Raw genomic sequence first — 20374 nt, forward strand, 5'->3', positions numbered from 1 at the left:
TATAATATATTGAGATTTACTGTTACTAAGATAATAATCTTTCTAAAATCGATAAATTTTAGATAAATTAGGCGGACAGTGAACAACAGTATATGTTGTTGCAAATCACACATATATACCATCTATCTTGATAATGTCATTTTTAGTGGAACGCAAAGTTCAAACTCAGATTATACAATTATACGGGGAGTTAAATATGTTTGATGTAACTTGTAAGTTAATTGGGATATCAGTTTTGACTTGATGGTGTCCTTTTCAGGGAACACAAAAAGTTTATAGTAAAAGGTAGTTTATGAGAGAGATATCAATTTTGAAGCAAGAAAGTGTGGTGGGAATATGAGCACCACAGAACTCCAGAAATAAAGTAGTAGTAGAATAGTGAGTAATAGTTTGTGGGCTGAAAGCAAGGCAACTGGGGAAAATGGCTATGAGCCTAGCATGGTTGTCACCATGCACCATTATTTCACCATACAAAACTAATATTCCAAGGCGCTGCAGTTGCTGCTATGTCAACTCTTCTCAAGTTGATTTGCCATCGTCCCTGACAACAACAAGTAGTCCAACCACTATTCGCCCTGCTGTTATTCTTCCGGTTTGCATTTCCTTCTTCATTGGGCTTGCTCAGTTGTTGACACTATCTCAGTTTCTTGAAAATTGAGTTCTATAGTTATAGCAACTTCAGCTTTTAAGTAAACATTGGTCTACCACTATGTGTCAAGAATGGACCTTGGGCCGTGAGGATTACCCAAGTTCATATAAGTAAACCACTAGTACATTTCCCAATCAAGTCCATATAAGCAAATCACTGGTCCATTCCCCAACCAATGTGGAACTTTTATACCCACTCTAACAACCCCTCACACCCTGGCCCTACTAGCACTGGCGCGTGGACCGGGAGCCCAAAAACGGGAATGGACCTGGCTCTAATACCATGTCAAGAATGAACCTTGGGTCTAACTCAACCTCAAAAACTAGCTCTAAAGGTGAGGATTGCCCAAGTTCATATAAGCAAATCAATAGTCCATTCCCCAACTAACGTGGGACTTTTACCCACTCTAACACTATGTAGTACTTAATTTTTAAGATTAAATTATGAATTTCGTTTAGTTCAAATGGAGTTTCATAGTCGGATTCATATTGCCAACGCCAACTTCCTTGGGATTGAGACTCGATATTACTTATTGTTGTAGTGCAAATATGAAAGGGAAAGTTTTTTCATTTAGCTCCTAAGATATGAGCCTTGTGGTCCTTTTTAGAGGGGTTGGCAGGGTCTGAAATTTCAATATTTCAGCACTTGTCATTTAGATTTCTGAACTGTAGAAGCGGAATAGATTGATTTTGTGGAAACGGTTTAATTTCTTCAGGGTTTGGGGAACAATACAAATGACTATGAGAAGCTGGCTCTCATACTGAAAGGCTATGAAGTACCAACAGCAATAGCAAAAGTTTCAAGAATTGATTGGCTGAGGAATGCTGCTGGTTTATTGGACACAAATTACTGGACTGGCACTCTCCGTCCTCGACCAGTGCTTGACTGGTAACAATCCTTAACAATTGTTATGCTTAGCATCTATCAAGCCGTATTCTTATCCATTAAGAAAATATTTTGGCCAGGTACCTCAAGAGAATTGAAGATGCAGTCAGTGAAGCAAAAGAACTAGCTCAAGGTTCTCTAATTACACTTACCTATCATTAATCCTAGAATATTCTTTTAATATGTTTCACTATTGTGCTCTCTCTCTCTCTCTCTCACGCACACAAACACACAGAAGTTTCTGCTGGTTCTTTCTTTCTGTTCTTTTCCTTGTCTATTTCCATGGCTCCACAATCCTTTCTGGTTTGCAAAGTGTTCTGAGCATCATGCGCAACTCCAAGTAAATCTTTAATTCCTTGTCTTCCCTGCTTGTTAGGCTGCACATTTCACAGTCTAAATAACATGGGGATATGGTCACAACTCACAATAAGTCATTTGACAGTCTCTTCCTATATGGTGGATTAGTAACTGCACTTAATATTCAAAACTTAGTCTTTGTAGTAGACAGGTAATAGTCTTGTTATTTTATTGATGTAGTATATAGTACAACTCTTAATACATCACGGCTAAACATGATATGTATTCTAGCAGTCCCGTTTGTCTCGATAGAAATATTCTCCAACTTGATCATAACTTTGACATAAAAAAGAAGAAGAAGAAGAAGAAGTCCTCATCATTACACCCTTTATTTTAGTTGGTGCCTATCTTCTTCATCTGGCCTTACTGCATCAAAATGGATCCAATTTCTAATGCTCTCCCATTTGATTATGATCTGACCAAAATTTATGGTTGGAGTCCTCAACTTTGCCTGAATTTGTTTTGACATTGAACACAAGCCATTATTCTCCGTTATCCGTAAGTCCTACCTGCTCATTTCAGTTTTCTGACCAAAATTTATGGTTGGAGTCCTACCTGCTCATTCCAGTTATCCGCAAGTCCCAAAACATATGCTCGACTATAGTTAACCAGATTGCGACATCCTTCTTTTTCTTTACTTCTTTTTCCTAGGATTGCAATTTGTTGTCTTAGCACTTCTGACAGCTACAATCAAATGTTGGTGCTTTCTTTTACAGATTCTTTAAATATGACCTTTAACCTTGATTGACCTACACAGTCCTCTTTACTTAACAGGACATGTTGCAGTCCCATAATCAGGCCACATTTGTTGTAGGTGGGAGTGGAACTTTATCTTTTATTGGGCATTCAGCTGGAGGATGGCTCGCACGTGTCTATATGCAGGAATTTGGCTCCTCAGATATTTCCTTGTTACTGACTCTAGGAAGCCCCCACCTGTATGTATAGATTTGTTCATATATCGTATAGCTATAGTCACCTTGTTTCTATGCAACTATATTTACTACATTTAATAGGTTGAATTTCTTAGGGTAATTGATTTGTATAAGCCTAACATTGATATTTGGTTTCATTAGGCCACCACCTAAAGGTTTGCCAGGAGTAATTGATCAAACAAGAGGCCTGTTGAATTACGTTGAAAAGAATTGCGCAAAAGCTGTCTATTCTCCAGAACTTAGATATGTATGTATAGCAGGGAGGTAAATGTCAAACTTTTGGTGCTTTATTCATGTGCTCGGTTTCTAGTGCTTCTTGTGAATGCTGTTTTCACTGCGATGACACATACTCGATCTAGGTAGTCTCTCTATCTTCACAAGGTAGGGGTCAGACTGCGTAAAATCTACCTTCCCCAAATCCCTCTAGTGGGATTACACCAGCTATGTTGTTGTACCTAGACCCTACCCGATCTAGGTAGTCTTTCTATTTTCCAGAAAATGTTTTCCAATTTTCCCGTGTTTGGTTGGTTAAAATGTTTTGGAGAACATCTTACCTAGGAAAACAAGTTCCTTAATTGAGTCTGTACTTTTATTCATAATCTGCAAAGAGTGTCAGCTCACAACACTAGACAATGAAGCAATATTTACATTTTTCAGATAGTTGTACTTGCATTTTAACAAATAGCAATGAAACACCAAACACCTGTGGGAATAAGTGCTCACTTGTTTAAGGATTGCTTCCTGTGAGTATTAGCATACAGACTGCACCTAAGATTTAGGTAACATGGTCGCTTATAATTCAGTACAATCTAAAACTATCTAAAACTTTTTGTTGCCTATGCCCATCAAGGTTTAGACAAATGACAAAAAATCACCTTTTGCAGGATTAGAAAATATTTCTTACCTTAAGCCTGCTGAATAAAACCGAACGGATTTCACTTGTTTAGGTATATTCAAGGGTCTCGTTTCTTTGATTCAAGTTCAACATCTGTCATGGGAGGTGTTGAACAGCCAACGTCAGAGGTTGCTGCAGTAACCAACCCAAATGCAGAGACTCTAACAGGATCCACTTTTCGTACACGGTTTGTTGGTCAAGGCTACAAGCAGGTTTATACACAAGTGCTCTTGAGTGAAATAATGCTCAAATTACCAATCTTTATTTGTTTTACGTTGAGTTATCCATGAGCACATATGTATTACCTAACTACTCTTTCCATCTCAAACTTTACCAGGTTTGTGGCCAGGCAGATGTCTGGGGTGACGGAGTTGTGCCAGTAGTTTCAGCTCATCTGAAAGGCGCACTGAATGTCACTTTGGAAGGAGTGTACCATTCACCTGTAGGTTCTGATGATGCTACAAGACCATGGTATGGTTCTTCTGCTGTTGTCGAACACTGGATACGGCACCTGCTTGTCTGACTGTATAGTTCCATGGTAAATATTAGGCAAATTTGCCTTATTCTTTGTGGCAAATGTAGGACATTCTTCATAAAAATGTCACAGCTGAGCCAATTAATGAAATCTACATGAGTATTATTAGATCCCCTATGCTTTCGATTTTTCCTCTCGTTCTTAATCAGGAATAGGATTTAAGGACTGTCGACTTCCAGATTTTATCGTGGTTTGCATGATCCAACGGCATCTACGCGTACTGTATACAAGTAAAAAATAGTAATAAAGCTGGAAAATGAGTCTCTTGCTTATTTTCTAGCTTGAACTTCTTGGAGTCCTAACCAGCAAGTGAAAATAACTAGAATGAAAAATAGAAACAAAGCTAAAAGATCACCTTCCTTCACTAATTATGCAACATATCATGTTGTCCGAGTCTGGACTGCTAAGCTATTTATTGGGCAATGAGCAGTATAAAAGCATTTTGTATGCTTTAACAACACATAATCCAAAGGACCAAAATGGAATGTGAGAGTGCAGTAGCACCCCACTTGTTAAATGCAACTAAGTCAAGAAGATCATCCAGATCGTCCCAGTTATAGAGTGTGGATTAGTCTCTACTTTGCAATCTAGCCAAGAGGAAAGGCTGACAATATATGATCGGAACCAGTCGGCATAAAATCAATTGGAGGCATGACAAAGTGCAGCATATGTTCTGTTTTGCAACCTGTTTACATTTGTTCCTAGTAGGCTTAAAACTCATCTATTCCAAGAATTGACATGGCATGTTGATTGTTGAAGCCCATAGGTACTTTCGAAAATTATACTCCACTAATTGACCTCTGTGACAAGAGGCAAAACATCACAGATAGATTAGTCCATAGTTACAAGACCGTCGTTAAACTTTGCATAATTACAAAATATAGATATGCCTTAAATCTTTCCCTCTCTCTTGCCACTCTCCTCCTTCTCTCTCTCTTTCTTTCTTTTTTTTGTTTACATTTCCAAAAACTTGTATATTTGTATAAATAGTATATTCAATATACATTCTGCAAAATGTATATACAGATTCAAAGTTATTCAATATACACTATGATAATATACAAATCGATAATACATTTATACAATATTTCCTATTTCAGTATACACTACGATTATATACAAATTACATTCACATATACATTTAAAAAAAGGGAGTGGATAAACATATACAAAAATACATTCACATATGCATTTGAATTAACTGGTACATATATGAATACAATTGAAACATTTATGAATATTGAATTAACATACAACTAATACATATACAAATATTAATTGAAGCATATACAAATACTGAATTAATATACAACTAATGCATATACGATAATACGAATATACAATTGAAACGTGATACACAATTAATAACATTTTGTATGAATTATATTTTTCAAAAAATAAAATAAGAGAGTTGATATTATTATTGTAAGAGAGAGTGAGAGAAGGAGAAATTGGGGGGAGGGGGGATATGGTTAAATTTAGTTATAAATAACTATAGATGGTAATTATTGTAAAAATTGACAATATAAGGTAATTATGGGTTTATGTTTCTTATGCCATGTAATATTTCCTAAATATTTAAATTATAACTGTAAAATTCTTGAGCTTCTTTCAGTTTTGGCCCGGGTCCCAAGCTTAATTAAAGGCACTAGTCCGAACATACAAAACCTATACATTGATTTTGTATATGTATGTATATTTATACTTGAATATAGAAAACTTAGGGTTAAGTTCATAAATGGCTCCAAATGGGTTGATCGTGATATTTGTCCCTCATAAGAAACGTGTTACAGAAATGGCTTTCATAAAGAGTGGTCTTGATCTTTTGACCCCGCTTTAAATAAATTTTGTTTTTAAGGCAGGTGTCTTAACTTTTACTCATAAAGTAGATGTTCAGGATATTTCAAGACAATGAACCTTTATATTTGACCAAAATTTATATCCTACGGATGAAAGTTAGAACTCATGTATGTTGCCCGTAAGATAAATGTTCTAATTTTCTCCTATAAGGCAAATATTCAGGAAATTTTAAGACGATGAACCTGTTTAATTGACCAGAAGTTCTGCTCTATAGGCAAAAGTTAGAACTTAGTTATGTTGCTCATCGAACATAAGTCTACTTTTTGTCCACAAACTAGACATTCGGGATATTTTGAGACAGTGGATTTGTTCAATTCACTATAAGTTTGAGGGACAAAAGTTCAAGACCAAATATTTAACGAACAAAAATTTAAGATCAAACACTTCGATGGACACTAAGCACAATCCGGTTGAACTGCGAATATATGTTCTCTTGAATTTTGGCTCTATATGGGTTTTTGTGTATTACAATTGAGGGACGACAAGAAAGCCCCGATAAAGAGAGGATCTATTTTGTATTTTTTTAAAAGAAAAAAAAGGATAATACCCACGAAAATACCTGAACTTTAACCAAATTTCTAGTGGAGCATATTGAACTTTGTGGGGGTCCTATTACCCCCTATACTTTTTAAATTGGAATTAATTCCCCCCCTCCCCCCGGACTGTTTTAAAGTGGAATTAATTCCCCCCTCCCCCGGACTGTTTTAAAGTGGAATTAATCCCCCCAAAAATGTTATACCCAGTTTTTACGGTGGAAAGTGTGGTACACGCAATGTTTCTTCTCCATTTTATCACTTTTCAATATTTTTTTCACCATTACAACCATATTAAATATTCCAAATGATTCACTTTCAAATTCCAAGTCCATTCTTATCACTCCAAAATTTTCAAATTCAATTTTCATTTTCAAACTTTGAATTCCATTGAGTTTATGAAGAAAGTTTTTTCAAATAATTGAATGGAATTTTTCATTAATTTTCCATTGAAACTCGGAAGATTCAATTAGCGAGTTCCATTAATGGAAGATTCAATGAAACTCGCTAATTGAATGAAACTCCCTAATTGAAAACTCAATGGAAGATTCAATTTCCATTAATGGAACTCGAAAGATTCGAAAATTTTAATTTCATGTATGAAGACAAAAATACAGATTGTACATGTATAAAGCTATTCAATTTTCTGTTAATGAAACTCGAAAGATTCAATTTCCATTAACAGAAATTGAATTTTCGAGTTCCATTAATGAAACTCGAAAGATTCAATTTCCGAGTTTTCTGTTCTGAATCTTCCATTGAGTTTCAATTAGCGAGTTCCATTAATCTTTCAGAAAGGAAACTAAAACGGAATCTTCAAGAATTTAATTTCAATTCAACAATGGAGCAACCATTGTTGAAGAAAAGAAAGAAGAGAGAAGAAAAAGAATGAAAAAATAAATAAAAAAATATAAAACTTTAAACAATTATAAAATTAAGGGGTTGATTGGCAAAAAAAAGAGTTTATAACGTTTTTAACACTTTTCATGCGCTCAATGCGCGTGACTAACACGCAATGGGCCAAGTGGCAGATATATGCCATTAAAATACGAAAAAAAAGTCTGGGGGGTAATAGGACCCCATGCTCAACTGATAATCCGGTCAAATTTCAGATATTTTTGTGAGTATTCTCCCAAAAAAAATTACACAAATAATTAAAGTTATGGATCATTATTTTAAAAAAAAATCATATCTTTTAAAATATTTCATAATGTACCACTTTTTGGATATTTACCTTTGATACATATTAACTTTCTCCCAAAACAACACAACAATCGAATTTTCAGACTCAAATCTCTCCATTTTATTTTTTAAAATTTTCACCCCAAATAAAATCGGTAACTTCTCTCCAATTTTAAGTTTCAATCACTTATCTTCATCCTTCATCTACTGCAAACGTCATTCAAGTCAACTTGTGATTCAATGAACTAGAATTTGGCTCAAATTCTTCCATCTCTACTAATCTTTATTTTTTTTATCCAAAATTTTAATTTTTCTGATAATTGAATTTAAAAGAACAATAATATTGACAATTTAAATTTTGTCGAAATGATGATTGTTGGGTGATTAAATTTTGCCGAAATAATTAATGATTTTAATTTCACTAAAACTGTGTTGGGTAGTGAATTTGATATTTTCTGGCTGGCATCACTTTGGGAGGTCAGTGTGGCGTTGATATTGGGGTGGCCGGCTTGGTATTGGATTGTGCATTTGGTGTTTGTTTCCTCCGTTTTGTTCGGAGACGGTCAAATCTAAAAAATGTATCAAAAGATGAGTAATGTAATTGATAAAAAAAAATTGATGAGTTTTTTGTTTAAAGAATTAAATATATGTATTAGAAGTTATATTATATGCATGATACATATCAGAAGTATTTTATAAGATGTCTGATGAAATATGTTGAAATATGTCGCGAATATATTTTGATACATTTGAAAAAGTTATCAAAAACATCTTCTAAAGGTTTCAAATTTCCATGTGAATGAATTTTAGATTTAACTATTATCTTAAAAAAAAAAAAAAACTATTATCTATGTTTGATACATATGCCTTAGAGGATTTTTTTATACATATTTCTGATATATATGAAAAAAATCAAAAGCTATATTGAAAAGGTTTCAACTACATATTTTGTAATATATGTTTATGTTAGAATAAGGTATAATTATCATGACATACATCTAATACATGTTTATGTGGTATTTTATCTGATATGTACGTATGATATATATTGTAGCAATATTTATCCATAGACAAGATTTTTCAAATACAATGAATGAGAATATTACATATCATTCATTGAAAAGATAGATGTATATCTACATAGCATTCAAGGAGCTAGTAGACTATGATACATTGACATGCAAGTATATTCACATGTATTATGAACAAAAATAATTATATTCTTTTCCACTATGATACATATGCATAGAGATACATTCTCATATTTCATTGATACTAAACTTCATATTATATATGAATTATTAGATTATGATACATTAGCATGCAAGTACATTCATATGTATCATAAACAAAAAATACATTCTTTTTATACATGCATAGTGATACATTTGTATGTATGAAATTTATTTTAATGAATTGATCTTCTTTTACATCTTCACCACTACTGATTAACTCTCTCGACCTTCATTAAAAAACAATCAAATACACCAGCAACAACTCCATCACCATTATTGTCTTTGTCGTTATAATTGAAAATCCAACAACATTTTTAAATTTCTCCTTTTCTCCTAATAGGTGTTGACTTAAAGTGTTGAAAAAGATTCAAAATAGATAAAACATTGATGGATTAATGGTGAAAGGTAGTCGGCAGATTGTTAGTTACATTGAGTGTGGTGATCAGAATTGGTGATTATCTGACGAGGGTTGTGGATCTATGCAACAATTAGTGAAGAAAATTAATGGTGAAGTGTGAGTGAGGTGGAATTAAATTTCCTCTCAAAAATTCAAAATTTGTCCATGGTATCAGTGGATGGAGTATAAATGGTTCAATTCAATTTGGTCATCATTAATGGTATTGCAGAATAGTTATGGTATTAAAAAAAAAAATACTATTGTGAGAGAGAGATCATCGAAATTCTTGGGGAGGAAATTTTGAAAGATGAAATTCCGTAATTTTAAACTACAATGGTAAAGTTATATTAAATATGTATTAAGAGCAATTTTTAATTTCTGTAATTTTTTTAAATTCTTTAAGTGGTATGAGTTTATGTATTAATAATCCTAATGTTTGAGAATTTATGTAATTTATCCAAAAAAATAAAAGAATCTATCTATATATATAATAAAGGAGGATAGTCTAGCCTTAATTTATGTCAAGTGGCATCTTAAGAACTACCCTCCTTAAATTAAGACAACAAAAAAATATCATTATTTACAACAAAAAAATATCATTGTTTTAATAAAAAATTATCATTTTTTTACAGTAAACTATTAAAATTATTTCTTTTTTCATATCTATACATATAATAAAGGAGGATAGTCTAGCATTAATTTATGTCAAGTGGCGTCTTAAGAACTACCCTCCTTAAATTAAGACAACAAAAAAATATCATTATTTACAACAAAAAAATATCATTGTTTCAATAAAAAAACTATCATTTTTTTATAATAAACTATTAAAATCATTTCGTTTTTTATATTGTAGTAAAAAACAGTTAACATTGATTAACTATCATTTTTAACAATAAACTATTAAAATCATTTCTATTTTCATATTATGGTAAAAACCCATTAAGATTGATTTCTATTAGATGAAAACTATTTTATTGATTATTTAAATATTTAATATCATTTCTTACATTTATTGTCATGGAATGAGCACTATTAAATTTTATTTTATAATATTTCATATATCTACGTAAAACTAAACTAAGATTGAATCCTATTAATAATATAGATATTAAGCTATTCTCTTATTGAGTGATGAGTCTTGAAAATGATACATCATATAATTACTCCTAATTACGTAATTTTCTCCCCTTATTTTATAATTCAATTCATTTTCCGCAATTTTGTTCCTAAAATACGCAATATTTATTTATTACCATTCAAAAATTTAGATTCCACAAGACAAGATGGTAATATTTTTTAAACAAAATATAAATATAAAATAATTGTAAAATATAGTTAGGTTTTACAGCTAATAATGGTAAGTAAATCAAGTTGATTATAAACAATACTTTGTTAAACTAAATTATGTCAACATTATTGACTAATACGTAATTTGTGTATGGTAAGTGCTACTAATTGTTCTTACAGTTAACCACAATTAGCATTTAATAAATAAGATAAATAAATATTTGATCAATACTATGGTAAAGTAAGACTGATTCCTATTATAAATATAGAATATTAAGATATTCTCTTATTCATTGATTGATCTTCAAAGGGATATATAATATAATTACTCCTAATTACGTTATTCACCCCCTCCCCTTTATTTTACAATCCAATTCATTTTTCGTAATTTGTGTTCCTTAATTACGCAATATTTCACAATACCATCCATGAATAGTGTAGGACATCACCTTCACTATTTCAAAACTTTTTTCTTTTTGTCCATTGAACTAAGAGCTTTATATTAGTATATAAAATAATATTATTGGGTTGAAATATTTTCTCAACATCGACAAATCAAATTTGAAAAGCACTATTTCAAGATATCCCTTTAACAAAGAAATCAAATAAAATTCTATCAACATCATTAAATTAGATATTTTTTTAGTATAATCATGTAATTTAAATCTTTATATTATTTTTTTCAGATGCAGAGTTATGCGATGATGAAGTAAAAAATTGATGTTTACAAAAGTTGAAAAAAAGCTTGAAAGGTTGTGGAAGAAGTTTTCAAGATTTTCCAACAATGCCAAGACCTCTTTACAATGAGGAAGAAGTTGACAATAGCAACAGATTAGTCAATGATGAATTGCGGTATAACAACCGCTCTTTGTTGGATGAACATCGACGTCTATTACTAAACTTGACAACAAAATAAAAATCCGTTTATGAGAAAATTATGACAGCAGTGGATGAAGACAAAGGTGGATTGTTCTTCTTATATGGTTATAGGGGAACTGGAAAGACATTTATTTGGAAGACTTTATCTTCTGATTTACGATCTAGAAGAGATATTGTACTAACTGTTGCATCAAGTGGGATTGCATCTCTATTGTTACTAGGAGGTCGAACTGCTCATTCAAGATTTACAAGTCCCCTCAATCCAAGTGAAGATGCTACATGTAATATAAAGCAAGGCAGTCCACTTGCAAAATTGATCATCAAGACGAAGTTGATTATCTGGGATGAGGCGCCAATGATGCATAAATACTGTTTTGAAGCTCTTGATAAAACTTTTCAAGATATTCTTAGATGTGAAAACACTTTAAATTTGGATCGACCATTTGGAGGTAAAACAGTTATTCTTGGCGGTGACTTCAGGCAAATTTTTCCTGTTATTACAAAAGATACTTGACAAGATATTGTTAATGCTACTTTGAACTCTTCTTTTTTGTGGCCCCACTGTGAAGTCTTGAAATTGACAAGGAATATGAGATTGTAAGGAAATCAGTTAGGGTCACATTTAGAAGAGTCAAAAGAATTTTCAAATTGGATTTTGGCGATTGGTGATGGAAGAATTGGAAGTTCTGTTGATGGCATCGAAAAGGTTAGAACACCTGATGATATTCTCATACATAATTATGATGATCCAATATCTGCAATCGTAGAAAGTACTTATCCTGACTTCCTCAGTCATTCTAATTACATTGATTACCTCCAACAAAGAGTAATTCTTGCTCCAACTCTCGATATGGTGGAATCTGTCGATGAATACATGATTTCACTCAATTATAATCTGGAGAAAATCTATTTGAGTTCTGATACGCTGATCATGCTTTTACAGTTTTGGACTAAGTGCATACACCAGAATTCCTAAATAGTATTAAATGTTCTGGAATTCCAAATCACTCTATTACTCTAAAGATAGGTGTTCCTGTGATGTTATTGAGAAATATCGACCAGTCATCAGGATTATGTAATGGTACAAGATTGATCATCACAAGGCTTGAAAATTGAGTTATTAAAGCCGAGGTTTTATCAGGTAATATGGCAGGAGAAAAGGTGTTCATCCCAAGAATGACGTTGACTTCGTTCGATGCGAGAATACCTTTTAAGTTTCAGCGACGACAATTTCCAATTATTGTTTCTTTTGCAATGACAATCAATAAAAGTCAAGGCCAGTCACTATCTCATGTGGAATTATTTTTGAAGAAATCAGTATTTACGCATGGGCAGTTGTATGTTGCTCTTTCACGCGTGACAAGTAGGAAAGGATTAAAGATTTTAGTTTATGATGATGATGGAAAAATAACAAATGAAGCTAGAAATGTAGTGTACATTGAAGTTTTTCGTAATTTGATTTGACACGTTATTTAGAGGTTTCAGGATTCAAGTGTTGTGATCATGAATGATTTAGCTTTATTCAACATGTTCATGGTTTAGCCGCGGAACCACGTGTATATTTGATTGGATAATTTCATTGGTATCTCAAGTGTAGTTTATAAATGATTTACTTATCCTACACATATCTTTTTGCTTTTTCTTTTTTGATGTTAGACAGGGTATATAAGGGTGATTGCTCAAGTTCAATTGTGTATGAGAGAGGTACAAAGGAGATTGCTCTTTTGTTGTTAGTAGAATCAACTGTGAGTGTACCAGTCATTGAATTTAATATTTTACTGCATAGTTGTTGTACATGATGTCGGGAACTTACTGTTACGACCACCTAAATATATTAGTAGTATCCCTGAGTTTGCAAAAAAGCATTTGATTCGCTTTCAACAAATGAACTAAATATTAAACTATACTATTTATATGACATGATTTTTGTTGATAACTTGCATGCAGGGCTCTTCAGTTCATGTATTAAACATCTAACAATTTTCTATATGGAAGAGATCTATATGTCACACTCAAGGATCACACTGTCAAAATTACTTCTCTGAGGTTAGAGTTACTGTGTATTTTATTTTTATTCGAGTGGTAGTATAGTGTGGTAATCCATATGGATACGTCAAACTCATCTATGCTTCAAGGTGGGAAATGTTCTTAGAAAGCTATAATGTAAACATTTCTGGAGAATGTTATGCGGATGAGGGGAAGTTTCTAAATTGTTCCCTTTATAGACTTCACACATCTTTGAAAATACATTGGAACCTAAAAGCATTGTTAAGCTTTTTTATAAATCAATTCTTATGATTTTTTTTTTTTCAAAAAAGATATTATCCGCGCATCGCGCGGGTACTACATTAGTTATATTATATCACAACTTCAACTTAACTTGTCATAACTATTTGAAATTTTAATTTTTTTAAATAACTATATAAATTTTTGATTTTACTTAAAATTTTAAATATAAAAATATAATGTATCTGTATAAAATGATATATTGAGAAGAAAGTGAAACATCTTATAAAATTTAGTAATATATTTGAAAAAATTTGATTTGATTTCTAATAATTAAAAAAAAAAAGAATTGAAATTAGGATAAAGAGGAAGTAGCTCAAAAGGTTGCATTTATGTAAATTATATACTTCCTTCGTTTTAAAAAAGAAAGATTTAATTTGACTTAACATGAAATTTAAGAAAATAAATAAGATTTTTAAATTTATGATATTAAATTAAAAATATATCAAATGTATTAAAATGTTCTTTAATTTTGTGATTTTAAATATAATATATGAAAAATTAAAATTAAAAAGTTACTAAAATATAATATGTCATTATTTTTGAAATGGAATAAAAAGAAAAGTTGAAAAGGAGAGGGAGTAAATAATTCGTTGTCTCTTTCTCGGCCTGGTTCCAAAATCCCAGAGGCTAAGTTCTCTTATCCTTCTACTTCATCACTTTCTGTCAAACACAAACACATCCCCCCTTCTCTTTCTTCTTCAAGCTCAATACTTTTCTGGGGTTTATCTTCACCCCATTTACTCAACGTTACAACTCATTTATGTTGAAAATATTTGCATATTTATTGCCTGATTAATCTTTCAAAAATTATCAAACTCCATTTTTATTTATGAGCCCCCATATGTTTGTATATGAATTTAAAGTAGAAAAAAGATGTCTTATTTATTGCCACAATTGCAGAGCTTGCCTGATACTTTTGTACTTTCTGCCAAAATTCAACACCACAACACCATCCACCTTTGTAAGTCTTTGTCTATCTCTATCTCTTTTATTGAGAATTATGTTGTCACTGATATGGGTATTGGGAAAGTTTTGTTCTTGTTCAGTGTTAATGCTGTATGAGATATGTGAAATTTGCTTGATAGTCTATTCATTCTCTTGCATTTATGAAGAACATGAGTTGCTAGTTTTGTAAGTGGGATTGAGTATTTTTTTTAATTTTTTTTTGGGAGTAGCCTCTATGTTGTGGGGATTGTTTGTTGAAGACAAGATCAAATTTTGGTAGACAAGTGTAAATAGTATGGCTAAACGTCTGTCCTTTATATGAAATTTCAGATGCTTTAAGTAGGAAATGGATCTTGACGTTTCAATACAACTATATACAACAACAACAACGTACCTAGTGTAATCGAATGGGTGTACATAAACCTTACCTCTACCTCTTGTGCGATAGAGAAGTTGTTTCCTATAGACCCTCGCTCAAGAAAAGCGTTGTCCAGAACAGTTTTTTTAAAAAAATACAAGAATAAAAAACTATGATAAAGATATCAAAGAAAGAAGAGATTAGTTTCCCCCCGGGAAAATAAGTAAGAAAAATGTTGACTAGAAGTAAAAGAGACAATAGCGGTAGTAAAATTGAAGAATAAGATATTTCAATGAAGGAGAGAAATGGATTAGGAAGTGGTTCTAATTGCATGCAATGCCTCCATTTTCGTTGAAGTCAAGCAGGACCATTCATAGGGTAGGTCATTGTATTATTATATCAGGACAAACATTATTCAATTGTTACTCTGATTATGAGTGATATTTTCCTACTTAAAGGGGCAGCTGGTGCACAAATCATCCTTTGTTAGCAGTGCCTGGGGAAATGTATACACTAGATAGTCTACCTTAATGCTTGCAGTAATGGCTGTTTCCACAACTCGAAACCGTGACCTACATTATTGATGGGAGAAAGGGTCCTTCAGTTATTGTGATTTTCTTAGCAATTGGTATTTTGATGGCCTGTCGTTTCAGCATAAAGAATTAGAAAATCTTGGTAGCTTACTGCATGGCAGCCGTGTTCCTCATGTAGTTAATGTTGTCATTTTAAGGTCATCATGCTGTGGTTTTGATGACTTAAAAATGGAAATATGTTGTTTTGCAAGGATGACTATATTCATTATGCCCCTAGAAAACTTAGATTCTCAGACTGTTATGAACTTCATTCTGTTCTCAAAAGTAGAGGAGTTATGTGCAAAGGAGACCATGCTCGCTCACAAACACACACTGAATGGAAGAGAGGAAGAATCAGTAATGGGCGGTTAAGTCACTAACTAGACAACTTCATATAGTTTTCCAAGTAAAAGCCTGATGTAAGTAGAAAAGTCCATTGTCCTAATTGTATTTTGAGGAAGATATTGGCTTTGCGCTTCAGTATTCAGTATTTCTTTTGAAATTCCTTATATGAATCTGTAAACTTGGATTTATGATCTGGTGCTTTTGCTCTAGTAAAATTGTGGCTTTCTAGATACGACTTTGACTTTGGGTGATTGACCGCTGGTTACTCCTTGCCAGTTTACCGTTTCCTGATTTTACTCATATGGACCTAGAAGCAGGAATTGTAACTAAATAGTTAAACTTATTAATAGAATCTTGTGGCTTTCTTCAGTCACTAGTGAAAGTTTTTAATGGTTCATCTTATAGACAGAGACTTCTGTTGTTCTTACTGTATCCTTCGCCAAAATGCAGCAAAAGGTAGAGACCATATTCATTTGAGGACACAATGCGTCCTATCCAGTGCATCTGCAGTAACATCAACAACAACATCTAATGTACTTGGCATTGAAAAGCTACAGTTACCATCTATTGAAATCCTCTCAAATTCAGTCGCAGCAGAGAGATCATGGATTCCACCATCAACTGCCACAAACACAGTACCTGATATACAGAAGCTAAAGTTGTTGTCCTTGGAGGATGACCCAGATTCAGTTGCCCCAGATGGGCCATGGACATACATTGGGGCAGTTGGTCCACATACAGAGGTTAGAACTTAAATAAATAGCCTAGAAATTATGGAAACATTAAGTTTGAGAAACTGAAAGGACAGAAGGTCTTCAATCTACAATGAAAATATTGAGTTCTAAGTTTTTGTTTTTTCAAAATTTAGATGTACTTGCATTCTCGAAATATGGACCAAAAGTAGTTTTAAACTTCAATAGGCCATTATCTAACAATCGGTTGACGTTGGAATACAAAAACAGTCAGTGAAAAGGTTTTCCGTTGCTTTAGTTATCTTGGACTCTTGATCACAATTTCCTAACCGTATTATTTACCTTAGTGCCATTTGCCAAGTTCCAGTCTCCTATATTGTACTCTATTTCCCGTTAATTGATGTAAACCTTATTTGGCCATGGAAATGCCGTTACAAGTATAATTGTTGACTTTTTATGTTTACAGGCGAACAGTAAACCTGCTTTAGCTATAGAAAATTCTCTTGCTAGTGAGGAAGCTATTGTAGCTGCTGCAGCCGCTGAAGCAGTTGCTTTGGCAAAGGCTGCATTGAAGGGCGCACAAGATGCTGTAATGTTGGTCGGCCATAACAATTTAAAGGACTTCGATAATGTTGGCAGAGGTACTCTATCAGAAGCTAGGATTGCTCCATTTGAGAGTGTCCATCTGACTCTACCTGGTGAGACAAGGAGAGTTGATGTTGGTGCGGAATTAAAGGGAGGTGAGATAAAGTGGAGTGGAAGTCGTTTATTTGAGGACTTCCTTACAGATTCTGATGACTTGGAGCCATCACCTGAAGAACTGAAAATTCTTCAGTCACAGCTGTCAAATGTCATAGCTGTAAAATCGAACCGTCAAACTGAGCGGAAGGCCAGAAGAGCTAGGGCAGTAGAGAGGGCTGCGGCCAATGTTGTGTCTCTGAAGTCTGGTTCTACTAGTCGAAAGAAGCGTGCTTCAGTACAAGATGTTGATTACACGGATCCACTGCATTACTTGAAAGGAGCTACATGTAGTTCTAAGCTACTGACTGCATCTGAAGAACAGGTGTTATCGAGAGGAATACAGGTGTGCTTTAGCTTTTCCTAAGTATGTGACCCTATGGTGTTATTGTTCTTTTTCCTTACAAGACTTTGCCTCTGCCTTTTTCCTTTACCACATCAACATTCTTTCATGTGCTTATTATACGAATTCCGGCTTGAATGGATTTCCATGCATGTAATGCTTTATTCTCTTAATTCTTCTTTTAACTGCTTTGGTTTGGACAATTAGTGGACTTCCTTTTTTCTTCTCTCCATTTTTTGCTCTTTGTAATAGAAACTAAGTACATGCCGGTTTATCAAATTATTATTACTGAAGCAAGGAAATTTTCAGTATTTTTTACTTGATAGGTGAGAAGTTTGTAGCACCAAACAGATGTAATGTGCTCTCCTGTTATCTCACTTGACTTGCCTTCCATTATTTTGTTCAAAGCTTGGCGTTCTTCTTGTAAAACACGAATCTGAGAAGCTACATCGTCTCTTATGAAAAATTCTAGATTTAAGTACATTGAGCTTCCTGGAACCTGGATAGTTTGTGAATCTTCTTTCTCTTATTGACCTCCTATGTGTAGTCATTCTTGGCTTTGGCTTTTGAGATAATATGGAATAATCCTGTACGGATCCTTTTCAAGGATATTTTTTTGTGTAACCAAAATTTGCCTGTGTTCATTAATTGATAAAAGCTTTCAGAATGAACCACAAAGTGTGCAATGGATAATTAAATGTTTATGGCTTCAAATGTCATATCTGTACTATATTTTGCTCTGGACTTTGCGTCCTACTTCCTTGCAAATCATTTATTTCTATTTGTGTTCAATTTTTAGACAATTTATCAGCCACCAAATGATACAGGACCTGTTGAAGTTGGAAAAACTTCAGGTGGAGCTTGCAGAGCGTTGCGGAGGTCAGCCCACTTTTTCCCAATGGGCTGCTGCAGCCGGAGTTGACCAGAAAACCCTAAGGAAGCGTTTGGACTATGGCATTCTTTGTAAAGATAAAATGATTAAGAGCAACGTGAGGCTCGTTATTTCTATTGCCAAAAATTATCAAGGAGTAGGGATGAATCTTCAAGATCTGGTTCAGGTATATATGGTGCAATTATATCCTATCTCAACTCTACTTCTATTCCAGTCAAGACTCTATTTCTATTGAGGGATCAAAACCATCTGAACTATCATCTGCTGATCAATCTCATTTTTGGAAATTTAAATGCAGGAAGGATGCCGGGGCCTTGTAAGAGGAGCGGAAAAATTTGATGCTTCGAAAGGTTTTAAATTCTCAACTTATGCTCACTGGTGGATTAAGCAGTCTGTTAGGAAATCCCTCTCTGATCAGTCCAGGATGATTCGGTTGCCAGTACGTGATCCAACTTTACGTGGGCATTTTTATTTTATATGCCAATTAAACATTGTTGATCCTGAACTAACTTAAAAAGAGAGAGTGTCTATATATAGGTCTTGTTGACCTTCTGTTTCTTCTCTTACCATTTTGATTTTTATGCTTACAGTTTCACATGGTTGACGCTACATATAGAGTTAAGGAAGCAAGAAAGAGATTGTTTACTGAAAATGGTAGACATCCCAACGATGAGGAAGTAGCTGAAGCAACAGGGTTGTCAATGAAGAGACTTTCTGCTGTGATGTTAACTCCTAAAGCTCCAAGATCACTTGACCAGAAAATCTGGTTCAATGAAACCCTCAAACCTTCGGTTAGTCGTTAACATATCTCTCTTTTTCCATTTTAGTCTGTCAGTTTTCTGTCCCGTCATGCAAAAGTTCGGCTTGATACTTCATTATTTTAACAGTTGTGTTGATTTTCCCAGGAAGTGCTTGCAGACCCCGAAGCAGAAACGTCAGAAGAAATACTGACCAAGCAGTTCATAAGACAGGACCTGGAGAAGGTATTAAACACCTTAAATCCAAGGGAAAAGCAGGTTGTTAAATGGCGATTTGGACTAGTGGATGGCAGGGCAAAGACTTTACAAGAGATTGGTGAGTTAATGGGCGTTAGCCGGGAGAGAATACGCCAAATAGAGTCTTGTGCATTCCGTAAGTTGAAGAGCAAGAAAAGAACAAAGATTTTGCAGCAATATGTTGCTTAAAATCTGTTATATATATATCAAGAAAGTTGATTTGATCTTCTAGTCTTTGAGTCTTCGTTGTAAGAAAAATTTGAGGCTTAGGTAAGCTTTGGTTCTTTAACTGTTCTTATTCTTTAGAACTCTGCAGATATTCTGTGCATAATACAAATTTTTGGCTCAGATAATCAGATATTGTAAGTTAAGATGCTAACATTTGGATTTGTTGTAGGTTTAGTTTTAGAAAGATCAAAGTTTCTTTCAAATATTTTTAAAAAATGTTACTACCTTTCTTGAATTAGGAGCTTGGAGCAATGCTAACGCTGTCTCCAACTTATAGGTCACAGTTTCAAAGCTGTGGAAGCAACTACTAATACTTGCATTAGGGTAGCTTGTCTATAGTATACCCCTTGG

The 20374-nt window shown here is 33.5% G+C and overlaps 2 protein-coding genes and 1 pseudogene across 2 annotated transcripts; all 3 read left to right on the top strand.

Moving 5' to 3' along the window:
- The first annotated feature begins 26 nt into the window (after nucleotides 1-26).
- On the top strand, nucleotides 27-4363 carry LOC107848673. The gene is made up of 7 exons (XM_016693444.2): nucleotides 27-592; nucleotides 1365-1537; nucleotides 1615-1667; nucleotides 2706-2826; nucleotides 2965-3087; nucleotides 3771-3930; nucleotides 4056-4363. The coding sequence occupies exons 1-7, from the start codon at nucleotides 422-424 to the stop codon at nucleotides 4239-4241; spliced, it is 987 nt and encodes a 328-aa protein (XP_016548930.1). The 5' UTR covers nucleotides 27-421; the 3' UTR covers nucleotides 4242-4363.
- Nucleotides 4364-9458: 5095 nt separating this feature from the next.
- Nucleotides 9459-13090, top strand: LOC107846534 (annotated as a pseudogene).
- Nucleotides 13091-14471: 1381 nt separating this feature from the next.
- Nucleotides 14472-20174, top strand: LOC107848139 (RNA polymerase sigma factor sigB). The gene is made up of 7 exons (XM_016692826.2): nucleotides 14472-14876; nucleotides 16586-16878; nucleotides 17294-17911; nucleotides 18736-18966; nucleotides 19099-19239; nucleotides 19391-19591; nucleotides 19706-20174. Exons 1-7 carry the CDS (start codon nucleotides 14789-14791, stop codon nucleotides 19982-19984), a joined length of 1851 nt encoding a protein of 616 aa, XP_016548312.1. The 5' UTR covers nucleotides 14472-14788; the 3' UTR covers nucleotides 19985-20174.
- Nucleotides 20175-20374: the final 200 nt, after the last annotated feature.

Source organism: Capsicum annuum, chromosome 1 (genome assembly GCF_002878395.1).
Source record: "Capsicum annuum cultivar UCD-10X-F1 chromosome 1, UCD10Xv1.1, whole genome shotgun sequence".
NCBI classification, from domain to species: domain Eukaryota; kingdom Viridiplantae; phylum Streptophyta; class Magnoliopsida; order Solanales; family Solanaceae; genus Capsicum; species Capsicum annuum.

Coding starts and splice junctions, on each gene's coding strand:
- LOC107848673 (XM_016693444.2), top strand. CDS start 422: ATGGCTATGAGCCTAGCATGGTTGTCACCATGCACCATTATTTCACCA. Junction 593..1,364: donor GCCCTGCTGTTATTCTTCCG/GTTTGCATTTCC, acceptor TAATTTCTTCAG/GGTTTGGGGAACAATACAAA. Junction 3,931..4,055: donor TTGGTCAAGGCTACAAGCAG/GTTTATACACAA, acceptor AAACTTTACCAG/GTTTGTGGCCAGGCAGATGT.
- LOC107848139 (XM_016692826.2), top strand. CDS start 14,789: ATGTCTTATTTATTGCCACAATTGCAGAGCTTGCCTGATACTTTTGTA. Junction 14,877..16,585: donor CCACAACACCATCCACCTTT/GTAAGTCTTTGT, acceptor GCCAAAATGCAG/CAAAAGGTAGAGACCATATT. Junction 16,879..17,293: donor CAGTTGGTCCACATACAGAG/GTTAGAACTTAA, acceptor TTATGTTTACAG/GCGAACAGTAAACCTGCTTT.